General features: G+C 52.0%; 1 protein-coding gene across 8 annotated transcripts in view; it reads right to left on the bottom strand.

Moving 5' to 3' along the window:
- The window catches only part of NAV1 (neuron navigator 1), a 212,991-nt gene that overhangs the window by 8,915 nt on the left and 190,687 nt on the right, over positions 1 to 13,389 (bottom strand). For all 8 annotated transcript variants that reach the window (XM_068541883.1, XM_068541882.1, XM_068541885.1 and 5 more), the window contains 9 exons: positions 13,224 to 13,335; positions 5,618 to 5,739; positions 2,262 to 2,458; positions 1,968 to 2,160; positions 1,678 to 1,846; positions 1,287 to 1,384; positions 1,030 to 1,125; positions 652 to 811; positions 75 to 310 (listed from right to left, as the gene is read on the bottom strand). In XM_068541883.1, coding sequence (XP_068397984.1) covers positions 75 to 310; positions 652 to 811; positions 1,030 to 1,125; positions 1,287 to 1,384; positions 1,678 to 1,846; positions 1,968 to 2,160; positions 2,262 to 2,458; positions 5,618 to 5,739; positions 13,224 to 13,335 — 1,383 coding nt within the window. The remainder of the gene's footprint in view (positions 1 to 74; positions 311 to 651; positions 812 to 1,029; positions 1,126 to 1,286; positions 1,385 to 1,677; positions 1,847 to 1,967; positions 2,161 to 2,261; positions 2,459 to 5,617; positions 5,740 to 13,223; positions 13,336 to 13,389) is intronic.

The following is a 13,389-nucleotide window of genomic DNA, read 5'->3' as shown; positions in this document are numbered from 1 at the left end:
TCGCCGAGGGGCAGGGAGGTCAAGGCGGAGGCGAGGAAGGGGAGGGAGGACGGGGCAGGCGGGGTGGCGGCCACCTTGCAAGACTGCTGGTGCATGTTGAAGGTGCTGACGATGCCGTCGGTGGCCTCGCGGCCGGAGCGCTCTACCAGGTACTCGGCCAGGCGGTTGGTCAGGTAGGTCTTGCCGGTGCCACTGGGGCCGGAGAGGACAAGGCGCCGGTGCTTGAGCAGGAGGCCAATGTAGTGCTGCATCATGGGCTTGGGGATGAGCGTCTCAAACACCAGGCTGTCCACACACTTCTCCTTGAGACCTGGACCCCAGCCCCCGACGGCGTGAGCCTGGGCGGGGGGCCCTGAGGCTCGCCTTCCTCACCCGGGGACCCCGCGGGAACCCCCAGGCCTGGCTCTGGCAACGTGGGGCAGGCCGTGCGGTACGGGGGTGGGCGGAGGGGAAGCCCAGGCCGGGCAGAAATGTCCTGCAAACGACAACATCCCTGGGACAGGTCGGGACCGGACTCGCTCATCTCGCGTCTCACGGTGACCTTCGCCCTATAGCCTCTCGACCAGCTCTTGCTCAAGGAACGCGTGACGGACCACCCGATGGTCTCCACCCCCCCATTCCTCAGCCCCACACCCAGAAGCGGGGACTGACCTTTGAGGGAGACTGCTATGTTGTTGACCCCTCGGCGGCAGGGGGGCAGCTCCGGGGGCTCCGCACCCAGCAGCCGTTTCACGTGGCTGACGCTGTAGCCGTGGATGGACTCGGCGCTTAGTCCCAGCGTCGAGGCCGGGTCCATCTTAGAAATGTAGTCCTGACGGGACAGGGGGGAGAGAAAGGAGATGACGGAGCAGGACACACACACAGACACGAAGGCCACGAGGAAGGCAGTGCTACAGGGCACAGAAGTCGATGGGGAAGGGGACGAGCAATGTCTGTCCCACTGAGCACTCCTGCACAAAGCCTCAGAGGCCCCCAGACCCCAGTGCCGTCAGAGGCCCAGCAGACCGCCTGAGTTCTCGCATCCCTTACCTGGAACACCTGGAAAACAGCGTCATCCAGCAGCTTCCAGTCAACTTTCCCGCTGACCTTGCTGCACCCCAGGAAGAACTCCTGCTGCTTCAAGTCCTGTGAGGCCAAGGTGGACGCACGTGAGCCCAGGGCAGACGGCTCCAAGAAGGGGAGGACGCAAGAGGCCTTGGGAGCTGAGTGCTGTGGGTTCGGGGGTCCTTCGAGCCCAGCCTTCCCTGGGCAGACATGACAGTGCCGCCCCCCCCGAAGTTCCGTACCCCTTTGATGACGTGCTGTGGGGGCATCCTCACTACCACCCGAAGAGTCACTTCCTCCTTCGGACCAGAGGTGCTGACACCATCCATGGGAGACAGGTCTGGAAGTGAGGAAGAGGACTGTTGGTTTGGCGGCATCCACAGGCTTTCCTACATCTTCCTGCCACTAGCCTTTCCAAGTACGTTTTTATCTAACCCCAAAGTGAAGCTGGAGACCAAGCCTGAACGGTGACTAAGGTCTGAGGACCACAACAACCCTCGGTGTCTCAGGACACCAGCATCGGCTTGGCGGCAGCACTGGTACGCCCCTGACCCAAGGAAGCCGCACCAGAGCGAGCGGGGGCGAACCCTTTCCTTCTCTCCACCCGCCCAGGGCCTTCTCCCCAACAGGTACCTGTATCTGCGAGGCTCGGGCTGAAGGGAGGGGTGAGCGCCAGGCCCAGGGAGCGGCGAGGGGATGGCAAAGCCGAAGATCCCGGGGCCTGCCCTGGAGCGGAGCTCGCCGAGGGCCCCGGGGCCACCTTCAGGCGGTCGTTCTCAGCTTTCAGCAGGTCCACCTCCAACTGCGGCGAGAACACGGGGGTCTGGAGCCTCGGCCGCCAGGTCCCGCGGCCCCGCCCCGCCCAGGAGCCCCGCCCCGCCCCCTCCCTGCAGCCCCGCCCCGCGGCCCCGCCCGGGACTGACCTGCATGTTGTGCATGGTCTCCCGCAGCTGGTCCAGCTGGTGGGCCGAGTTGAGGGCTTCCAGGCGGATGTCCGTGAGCTTCATCTCCTTCTCCCACAGCTCGGAGCGCAGCTCGGACACCTCCTTCTTCTCCGGCTCCTCCTCCTCGCTGCCCTGGAACAGCCGGGCGTGGGGGGCCGGGGGAGCGGGGCCCCTGGAAGGAGGCAGGGAGCGGCGGGCGTTAGACGCTGAGCCCGCGGGTGGCGGTAACTGGTCCCACTGCCCGGGGAGGGGGCTGCAGTGGGGGGCACTCACTCGGGGGCGTCGGTGCCCGCGGAGGACGAGGCGGAGGACTTGATGGAGGGCGAGGCAGTCTCCGTAGCCTGGTGCTGCAGTTTGGGGGACGAGGGGGCCGAGGAGTCGGGCGTGGCGATCTCCTCGATGTCAGAGTAGGAGGAGGCGGACTTGGGCCCCTTCTTTATGCTGAAGGCTTTGTTGAAGGAACTTCGGAGCTAGAACAAAGCAGATCCGGGGAGAGAGCAGTCAGGGCTCCGCGCTGGAGACGGTGAGGGCGGAGGGGCTTCTGTGACAGAGGCCAGAAGCAGGGATGTGTCGGTAAGCAGGCCTCCCCCAAAGGCTTCACTGGTTTCATGGAATACGTACGGGAGACTCGCCTAGGAATTCGGGCTGAGAGAGAGTGGGACTTGCTGCTGTGCTATGGGAACTTTCTGGGTCTTCGCTCCCCCGTGGGGGAGCCGCACCCGTGAAGGGACGGAGGGGACGCCCCGGGACACAAGGCGTGCCTCTCGGCGACCCCATCCCACCTTCTCCCGCAGACCAGCAACTGCTCCGTCTGCAGCCTGGCTCACTTGGGCCTCAGGACCCACCTCTGAGCAGGGCTCATCGGATCAGAATCTACCCACCAGAAACTTACACTACGATTCCGTGGAATCAACAGAAGGGAGTGGAACCAAGCTTCTTTTAGTGCCTCCTGTGCTCCGCACATTACAGGATGGTGAAAACAACCAGATACAAGTGCTTTCGAGTATTTCCACTCAAATGTCCCAGAATAAGGGACACCTCCCGGCATTTCCTCCAGGTACGCAGGGGATTATAATCTGACCGTAACTGGCTTGGTCTTGGGTGTTGATGAGCTGGGTGTTAGGCATGAGGGAGGGAGACCAGGCTTCTGTCCCACACCCGTCACATGCATCCATTTAGCATGCGCGCACACACACGGGGAGACGGAGAGGCAGCCGGACACAGAGAGTAAAGGAGGGGTCAAAGCAAACCAGATCGCTGGGACAGCAAGAGAAGAGAGTGCAAATCTGAGGGCACTCTTTCCATGTGTGTCTCCTGGAGCCTGGGAAAGCTGCAGGTGGTGGCTGGCGCTGCGGGCGGGGCGTGTCAGGGTCTCTACCAGGCGGGAGGTAGGAAGACCCATCTGGTGATGGGGATGTGAGGGAGGGAGTGTGTGCGCGGGGGACATGCCATCACGTGGCTCAGAGTGTCAGGAAGCACCGTTCTCTGCAGAGATGGAGACCTGGGACTAGGACTCGGGCTTCCTGATTTTCAACCCGACGAAGACTTCTCTAGCCCCTGCCTCCCAGGAAGCCGTGTGTGCGTGTGTGTATATGTGTGTACCAGTGTGTATGAATGTGTTTATGTGTGTGTGTGAGTTGTGTGTGCGTGTACGTGTGTGTGCACATGCAGGAACAGGTCCTGTGACACCCGTCTGCCGGGAGCACCCACCCTCTAAGATCACCGAGATCCTAAGTGGGAACAGCTCTGTGTGGTTCCGTGTCCCCACAGCAGAACTGCTGGGCATTGCACTGTGTGGTGTGATGTGGTGAGGGATTCCGTGGTCAGATGAGTTCCGGAAACAGTGGATCCAGCAAAATGAACCGGGACTCTGTCCTGAGATACGTGCGTGTAGAAGGCAGCGTTCCTCAGATCCGAGCATCTCGAAGGGCTGGTGTGGAACTCACCTGGGGCGAGGCTGCACTAAGACTCAAGTCTCAGTAATCCCCTGCATTCAGGTCCTTCCTCCCTGTGCCCCTCGGTCAAGCTCTGGGGGAGGGACCTGCTCCCTGCCTGCCGCCCCTTCTGACCAGGGTCTGCAGGAAGCTCTGCATACCCCTCTCTGCCCATCACGATCCCACCTCCGTAGCTTTAGTTCCCCTGGGGCCTGCCTTCCGGAACGGGTCTCTCGTCTGTCAGCTCCCTGAGCCTCACTCACTGAATTAACCATTTGACACTGCTGGATTATTATCAGTTTTAAATGGACAGTATTTTTGTGTCCCTGGCAATTCTGCAGACCCCTTGAGCTCACAGACTCCGTGTTTCCTGTCCTCACAACACCCAGCACAATGTTGGGATAGGGTTTGAGTGGACCTTAACGTGTCTGGTTTGTCATGGAAATTGTGGGTTCGCTTTCTGTTTGTCTTAGCCTTTTATACCCTAATCCCCGAAAGGTCTTTGGAAACCCCATGGCTGCTCAGAGGGCTTCAGGCTTTAGAGTGACCTGAGGTCCAGCGCTCACCTCTCTCTGGTTCATCTCACTCCAGAGCTAAATCTTGAGGCTACCCCCAAACTGAACTGGCCTCTGGCAATCTCTTCCATTTGGGGCTTCTAGGGTTTGATGGATCAAAAGATAGGGCGCTCACTTTCCGGACAGGGGGAGCGCGGTCTGACTGCTTTTATAACAGGTGGACTTTGGACCGGGGTCGGGGCGGGCAGGAGGAGGCAGAGCCCTCCCGCTCGGCGCCCAGCCAGACCTCTCCTCTGTCCTCGTGGGGCGGCCGTGGATGGACATGCAGGGGAGGGCATTAGGGGCTTGGCGGAGGTGGTCACAGTTAGTCTCGTGAGTGGCCGTCTCTGTTTAGGGGGAGGGGGTTGCTCTGGAGATGGGAAGGGTACGGCAAAGGCAAAGAGAAAACGGAGAGGAGTGAGTGTCTTACCTCGTAGACCTGGAAAAAAATAGGGATTTGAAGTCAGCATTTTGAAGGGGAAAACAAAAAAAAGAAGCAACACTTAATCACTCATTTCACACGGTGGCCCCTGTCTGGACTACACAAAGGTCTGTGGGGGGCTCATCACACGGGGACAGCGGGTGGCACATGCCCTCGTGGGGCCCCCCTCCTCCACACGGGCAGCAGAGGGGCTGGCGGTGTTTTCCATCTGCCTCGATAGTGTCAGAAAGGGCATCCCAAGTCAGTTTAGGGTTATCTGGGAAACAAACAAACAACCAAAACAACGCTCTCTGGACCGGTCAGGTAATACAAAGGTTCCTTTTGAGGTAATCTGGAAAGTTCCACAAATACCTCTCCAAAAAGTTGAAGAAATGACCTCCAGGAGCATCTAGAATGAGTGGCTTTGTTCATAAAATCTTCTCTCCACAGTATGGGAGTGGGTGGAGACAGATGGGGCGTTCCCTTCTGAATGTCTCCTTCTGTTGCCCATCAGATGTGTGCAGGGCTGGAGGGGATGGCTGGCGGGGGGGGTGCGGGGGGAAGTGGGCGGGTAGCTGCGGCAGACCTTGCTCTGGGCAGACGCCACCAGGGGCTCCTATCAGATGGGACTCATCGTGGTGAGTTCCGGAAGGCTGGCTCCCGTGCTGAGGTGGTGTGGTCCCCCAGCGTCCCATGCGGCTCCCCCAAACCTTCACCTACCCAGCTCTTCTTCTTCTTCTTCTTGGCATCGGCCTCCTTGCTGCTGCCGATGCTGGAGTGACTGGTAATGCTGTTGAGGCTCGAGATGCTGTCCGAGGAGTTCTGCCTCTTGATCCGGAGTTCTAGGGGCCAAGCACAGGGGGCGATCACAGACACGGTGGGTTTAAAGGAGACGGCGTGAGGCTTAGGGCAAGTCTCGCTGCAGGAGAAAGAGGAGGAACCACCCACCTCCTCGTCCACATTCTTCATTTTTTTGGATCATCCTCTCAACAAGCCTTTATTGAGTGCCAATCACGTTTCAACATAAACAAAGGTTAAGGGATAAAAAAAACAAGTAGGAAAAAAAAAAAAAAACAAGTAGGAAATGATCCCCGTCCTCAAGAGGCTCCCAGTCTAGTAGGAGAAAAAGCAGCACAGAATCCAGTGCCCTCGGCTTGAGCAGGTGTGACAAGGGGCAGCCCAGGCCAGGCGTCCACAGTCCTATGGAGACAGTGACCTGACGCCCTCAGGACTTTCTCCAGGAATATTGGATGGGGGGTCCAAGGCCACGTGCCCCGCATTTAACCCGAAAAAGCTTTAGTTTCCTCATCTGATGGGCAGAAAATCTTTTCAGCTCTCTGAGAAGGGTTGCAATGGCACCAAAATGACGCCCTTTTCTACTACAGAGAAGGAAAGGGTTAATAAAGGAGAAGGCCTTTGAGTGTTGAAAGAACCGAAGCTCTTCAGGCGGGAACATTGGAAAATGATTTCAGGGCTGAAAAACAGCCCCTGCAAAGGCTGTGCAGGGAGCCGGTTGTGCGCTGGGGCTCCTCAGGCTGGGTAGCAGGGCCGGGGAGGGGGGGGGAAACAGCGAGGGGGATGCTGGAGGACAAGCCCGGCGGGGCGAGCCCTGGGGGCCCCTCGAAGGAAGTCTGCCTTGTGCCAAGAGGACTGGGTTTTTAAAACCTTACTATGAAATCATTAGAGGTTCACAGGAAGTTGGAGAGAAATGGGCGGGGAGGTCCCCCGCGTGCACCTTTGACCCAGCCTCCTCCAGGGTTAGCCTCTTGGGTGACTATGCACAACGTCTCACAAGAACAAGGAGAAAGGCGAAGTGGCAGGAGCTAGCCCAGAAGGAGGGGGCTAGAGGTGCCTCTCTGCAGCTGTTCCCCTGTTCAGTGCAGGAGACGTGGCTGGTTCTTTTCTCGCCTCTCCTTGACCAGCAATGGATCCTTCAACTCTGGTTTTCCCTTCATACCACAGGGAAAACAAGATCCTAGGATCCGATGAAGGAATCACCACGCTCCCAAAGCACATGGAAAACCCTTCGCTCCATGACCATCAAACCAAGGTTTGCTGCAACCCAGCGTGCCTCCAGTTATTTTAAAAGGTATGCAAACTTCTCAAGGGAATATGCTTAACCGAAGTAAAGAATTTTTCGTTTGTATAAAAATGGAGCTATGGGGGGGGGGATCCATACATATTTGTTTATATCTGCATAGAAAATTATTTCTGGAAGGTTTACAAGAAACTATTAGCAGTAATTACCCCTGAGGAGTGGGATTTGGAGGGGGGTTCGGGGAGAGGGATTTTTTATCTTTTACCACACACCCTTTTGTATACTTTACATCACGGGCTGGCGAGCTTTTACTGTAAAGGCCAGACAGTAAATATCTTAGGCTTTGTGGCCATTTGCTCTCTCTTACAACTACTCAGGAAGGCTGCGTGGCATTAAAGCAGCCGCAGACAGCATGTACATTAATGAGCATGGCTGTGTGCCAGTAAAACTTTATTTAAAAACAGGTGAAAAATAAATAAATAAATAAATAAATAAAAATAAAAACAGGTGGTGAGCCAGATTTGGCCAATGGGCCAGGGTTTGCCAACCCCTAGTTCACATTTTCCTCCAGAACGTGTATTGCTTTTGTGATAAATTTAATTTACAATTAGTTACTTAACAACAAAATGAAAGGCAGCAAAACAGGTATCTATCATCAGTTGCTTGGGGGTCCAATTAGCTGTGAGCCTGTCAATTAAATTTTTCAAATATGCTATATGGTACTTTTAAGAGCAAAGGACGTGCTTTAGAATCAAACAGTCTTCAAAAAGTTAAGAAATCTTTTGTGCATTTAAAATTTTGTGCCATGTACATGTATTACCTATTTACAAGCAAAGTAAAGTAGGCATCATTGCTTTAAGCATTAGTTCTTTGACGGCCAAGTTGAACCTGGGTCAAGAAGAATGAGGAAAACATGAAAGCAAAGGACAGGATTCACTTATCCATTCAACACAAATATAGCTGAAGAATCAGGTGTACTCGGGAAACTAGAAATAGCTCGATGTCCCAGACCCATCGCTTAGGAGCTATGTTTGAGCCAGTTACTTGTCTTCTCTGATCTTATTCTCAACTGTAAAATATATTTTATAGGGTTGCTACCTGCAATAAACGAGTTAACATAAGTACAATGCTCAGAACAGTGCCTGGCATACTGGAGGTGCTCAAAAACGGCTGGCTGTTCCTGCGGTGGAAGCTGGGGCAGAGCCCGCAGGAGAAGTGATGGGAGATGTGGATGCGGGCAGAGAGAAAGCGCATCCTAGACCAGGAGGAGGGCAGTGCTCCTGCTGCAGGGTTTGCATGTGTTCTCTTTCCCTTTGACTTGCTTTTCTGAAACGTTTCAAACTCAGAGAAACACTTAAAGCACAGCACAAGGGAGGACACCCACAGGCCCTCCCCACCATATAACAACTGTGATATTTTGTTATATTTGCACCAGCGCACACTCTCTCTGCATACAGACATGTGCACACACATACACACACCCACACACAGAACATTTTCCTGAACAATTTGAAAGCAAGTTGCAGACGTGACACTTTACCACTAAACACTTCTAAGAATAAGAGCATTATCTCACAGCATCAGTATTACACCTAAGCAAATTCAAATTGCAATGATTTCTGATCTTAACTGATGTGGCTGGATCACTCTGGGGGCAGAGTGACAGGAGGACTGTAGCAACACAAGACTAGTTAGGAAATTACTGTGATAACCCAGAAGAAGAGTGACAGCCTAAGCCAGGGGGGTGACAAGACAGCGGAGGACAGACATACAGATCTGTGTGTGAGTTACGTGTAGAAGCTAACTGACCACACAGGGTGAACAGGGAGACGTAAAGGATGACACTCCTATCGGTGGGTTCAGTGACCAGGCAGGTGTTTATACCTGAAGTGGGCAAAAGTGCAGAAGGGAGAGCGGTAAGCAGTTGGAAATAGAGGTATGGGATTCAGGAGCGTGACACAGATTAAGAAAAGGGACATACAGACGAAGAAGTTGTAAAACCCATTGAGTTAATAAATGAACTCAGCAAGTTTGCAGGATTCAAGATGAACATACAAGAAAATCAATTGTATTTCTCTATACTAGTGATGACTGATCTGAAAAGGAAATTAAGAAAACAATTCTATTTACCATAGGATCAAAAATTAAATTCAGCAAAAGAAATGCAAGACGTATACTGAAGGCTGCAAAACACTACTGAAAGAAATTAAAGTATATCTAAATAAATGGAAAGGCATGCCATGGTCATGGAAGACAGCATTGTGAAGACGACAATACTTTCCAAATTCACGTACTGAGCCAATACAATCTCTACACCAAAATCCCAGCCAGATAATTTGCAGAGATTGACAAAGTGACCCTAAGGTTCACATGGGAAAACAAAGGGCACAGAGTAGCCAAAACCATCTTGAAAAAGATCAAATTTGGAGGACCCACACTTCTGATTTCAAAATCTACTACAAAGCTATAGTAATCAAGGCAGGGTGGTACCTGCTAAGGATAGACATATGAATGAATTAATGGCATAGAACTGAGAATCCAGAAATAAACCCATATATTTACGGCTGATTGATTTCCTGCAAGACTGCCAAGATAAGTGAATGGGGAAAATAGTCTTTTCAACGAATGGTGCTGGGACAGCAGGACAGCCACTTATAAAAGAATGAAGTTGGACCCCTACCTCACACCATATAGGAAAAGTAACTCAAAATGGACCAAAGATCTAAATGAAACAGATAAAACTATATAAAACTTTTAGAAGCTAACGTAGGAATAAATCTTCATGACCTTGGATCAGGCAACAGTTTTTTAGATACAACACCTAAAGCACACACACACACAAATCGAAGTAAAAAACAGATCAATTACACTTCATCAAAATGGAAAGCTTTGGTTCTTCAAGGTGAAACGGAGCAGGACCCTGTGGTCCTTGCCACCGCCATGTCCTCAGCCTGCCTTTTGTGTGTGGAAAAACTTTAGCCAAAGAATAAGTTTAATCAGAGAAGTGAGAAAATGCAGAAACAAAGGAAAACAGTCAAAGGAGACCAAATAATAATAGGTTAGTCATTAAGCATAGTCAAGGACCTTTAGTTCCTCCTTAAGGGCTACAGATAATATTCTGAGCCGTACCCTGTGAGCTGTCTTATAGACAATGAGACCCCCCACCAGGTGGAAGAATTTAACTACATGATGACCAGGCTGTAGCCATGACATAAGCTGCCACAGTTCCGAGAACTGGCATCAAGGAAATGGGAACAAACAGACCCTGGAACTGAAGATTAACTGTACCTAAAAGAATCAAGATGACGCTGGTCAGACCACCGATGACCAATTTTAAGATGACTGTCAGAGCTGACTCTGCTATTTCTGCATGTTGCCCCCTCCCTCTGTCTATAAAAGCTGTTGCCCACTGATTGTCAGTGGGGGGAGTCGGCCTTTGGACAGGTGTCTGTCCTCCCCACCGGATTGCCGGCATCCAAAATAAACTCTCCTTTCCACCAACCTGGCCTCTTTATTGGCTTTTGAGCGGTGAGTAGCCGGACCTCACTTTCGGTTACAAAGGGACAGTATAAGAAAGTAAAGACAACTCACAGAACTTGGAGAAACAACTCAAACAACTTGGAGAAAATATTTGCAAATCGTATATCTGATAAGGGGCTAGCATTCAGAATATATTAAAAACTCTTAAAACTCAACAGTAAGGGCTTCCCTGGTGGCGCAGTGGTTGAGAGTCTGCCTGCCAATGCAGGGGACACGGGTTCGAGCCCTGGTCTGGGAAGATCCCACATGCCACGGAGCAACTAGGCCCGTGAGCCACAACTACTGCACCTGCGCGTCTGGAGCCTGTGCTCTGCAACAAGAGAGGCTGCGACAGTGAGAGGCCTGCGCACCGCGATGAAGAGTGGCCCCCGCTCGCCGCAACTAGAGAAAGCCCTCGCACAGAAACGAAGACCCAACACAGCCAAAAATAAATAAATAAAACAAGTAAATTTATTAAAAAAACCCAAAAAACTCAACAGTAAAAAGAAAACCTGATTGAAGAATAGGCCAAGGATTTAAACAGACATTTCTCCATAAAGAGATACAAATGGCCAATAAGCACATGAAAAAATGCCCATTATATCCTTAGCCACTGAGGAAATTATAACCCAAATCATAATGAGATACCACTTCACCTCCACTAGGATGGCTATAACAAAAAAGGACAACAGCAAATGTTAGCAAGGATGTGGAGACACTGGAACCCTCAAGTTGCTGGGAAGAAGGACAATGGTGCAGCTGTTTTGACAAAGTTTGGCAGTTACTCAAAAAGTTAACAGAGTTACCACATGACCCAGCAATTCCAATGTTGGGTATACACTAAGAGAACTGAAAACATACGTTCACACAAAAACTTGTGCATGAATGTTCACTGTCATGTTATTCGTAACAGGCAAAAAGTGAAAACAACCCAGTGTCCACCAACTGATGATGGATAAACAACATGTGGTCCATCCATACAATGGAGTATTATTCAGCCATAAAAAGGAATGAAGTCCTGACACATGGTACAACATGGGTGGAGCTTGAAAACATTAAACTAAATGAAAGAAGCCAGCCACAAAACACCACATACTGCATGATTCCATTTACATGAAATGTCCAGAATAGGCAAATGCACGGAGACAGAAAACGGATTAGTGGATGCCGGGGCTGAGAGGAGGGAGGAAGAGGGAGTGACGGCTAAGGGGTTCAGGGTTTCTTTGTGGGGTGATCAAAATGTTCTGGATTTAGATAGTGGTGATGGTTGTAAATACAACCTTATAAATATGCTAAAACCCACTGAATTGCATGTGTTAAAAAGGTGAATTGTATGGCATGTGAATTACATCTCAATTTAAAAGAAAAAGAGATTACAGAAGCTACCGGATAGACGTGAACACTAGGGAGAGTATGCACAGTCAGAAGAAAAAGCTGACGCTGGAGCCCTGGACAAGATGTCTTCCTTGCGATGAGAAAACTCTTAGGATTTACTCTCAACCGCTTTCATGCAGCTGTCTGTGTTTTGTATTAATCACGTGGCACCTTGCATTCTTAGTACTTATTTATCTCCTACCGGACGGCTGCACCTTGTGACCACCTTCATCCACCCCCAGCCCCCCGCCCAGATCACCCCTCATCCTGACTTTCTCTAGCAAAGCTTGACTGGCTGTTAAATCCCAGGCAAACCTGTCACTTGAGCCCCATGGAATCCATGTGATCTCTGTCTCATTTGAAGAGTCGATTCATTCCCCTCGGAGAACTGAAGTGAGGATCAAGTGGGGTTATACACACGTCTGCGCACGCACACGTTTATGTCAAAGCGGAAAGTGCTAGTGTTTTAGACTACTTTCTAGGGCGCTTTTAGGTTCCTGGCAAATTTGAGCGGAAGGTACAGAGATGCCCCACTACCCCCTGCCCCCCTACATGCACGGCCCCCCACTATCAACATCCCCACCAGAAGCTACATTGGCTACAATCGATGGACCTGCACTGACACGTCACCGTCCCCCGGAGCCCAGAGTTTACACTGGGCTTCGCTCTTGGTGGTACATTCTGTGGGTCTGGACAAACGGATAAGGACACATATCCCCCATCACCGTATGCTACAGAGTGCTGTCACCGCCCTGCAAATCCTCTGCCTGCCCACCTCCGTTCCCCGCCCCTAGCCCCGAAAGCCACGACCCTGTCACTGTTCCCAGAGTCTCGTCTCTCCCGGGATGTCATACAGTCGGAATCACACAACACGCAGCCTTTCCTGACTGGCTCTTTCACTCAGCAGTGTACCCTTAACACGGTCGGCATCTTCTCGTCGTTTGATAACTCGTTTCTTTATAATGCTGAGTGACATCTCGTGGTCTGGCTATGGCACAGTTTATTCATCCGTTCGCCTACCGCAGGACATCGGGGTTGCTTCCGAGTTTTGCTGACTGTGAATAAAGCTGCTGTAAACACCCATGTGTAGGTTTCTGTGGGGACATAACACTTCAGCTCCTTTGGGCAGATACCAAGGAGCGTGACCGCTGGGCTGTACAGCAGGAGTACCTTGCGTTTGTAAGAGGAAAGTGCTATGTTAATGACTGCCTTCGACAGTCATTTGAGGTCGGAGGTGAGGACCCTCTCCTCTCCCTCACCCTCTGGGGTGGTGGGGTCATGCCCCTGCTGCTCCTCGCTGACCGTCCGAGGGCCCTCAACTTCTAGAAACCTGACGTGGAGAGAAATCCTGCAGTAAGCCTCTTTCCAGCCCAGCCCTGTGGCCGGAAGGCCTACCTTTGGGTGTGGCTTCTGAGGCATTGAGGGCCCCCTGAATGACGGCCTGGGCCTCAGAGTTCTTCTTCTTCAGAAAGTCTATGGTTTCCCGTAAGTCCAGTAGCTCAGTGTCCTGAGAGAGAAACGAAGTGGTGTCACGGGTGTGGCAGGTGGGGACACCTGCTCT

Source organism: Eschrichtius robustus, chromosome 3 (assembly GCF_028021215.1).
Source record: "Eschrichtius robustus isolate mEscRob2 chromosome 3, mEscRob2.pri, whole genome shotgun sequence".
Classification (NCBI taxonomy): domain Eukaryota; kingdom Metazoa; phylum Chordata; class Mammalia; order Artiodactyla; family Eschrichtiidae; genus Eschrichtius; species Eschrichtius robustus.
This window is presented reverse-complemented; position numbering and strand designations above follow the sequence as displayed.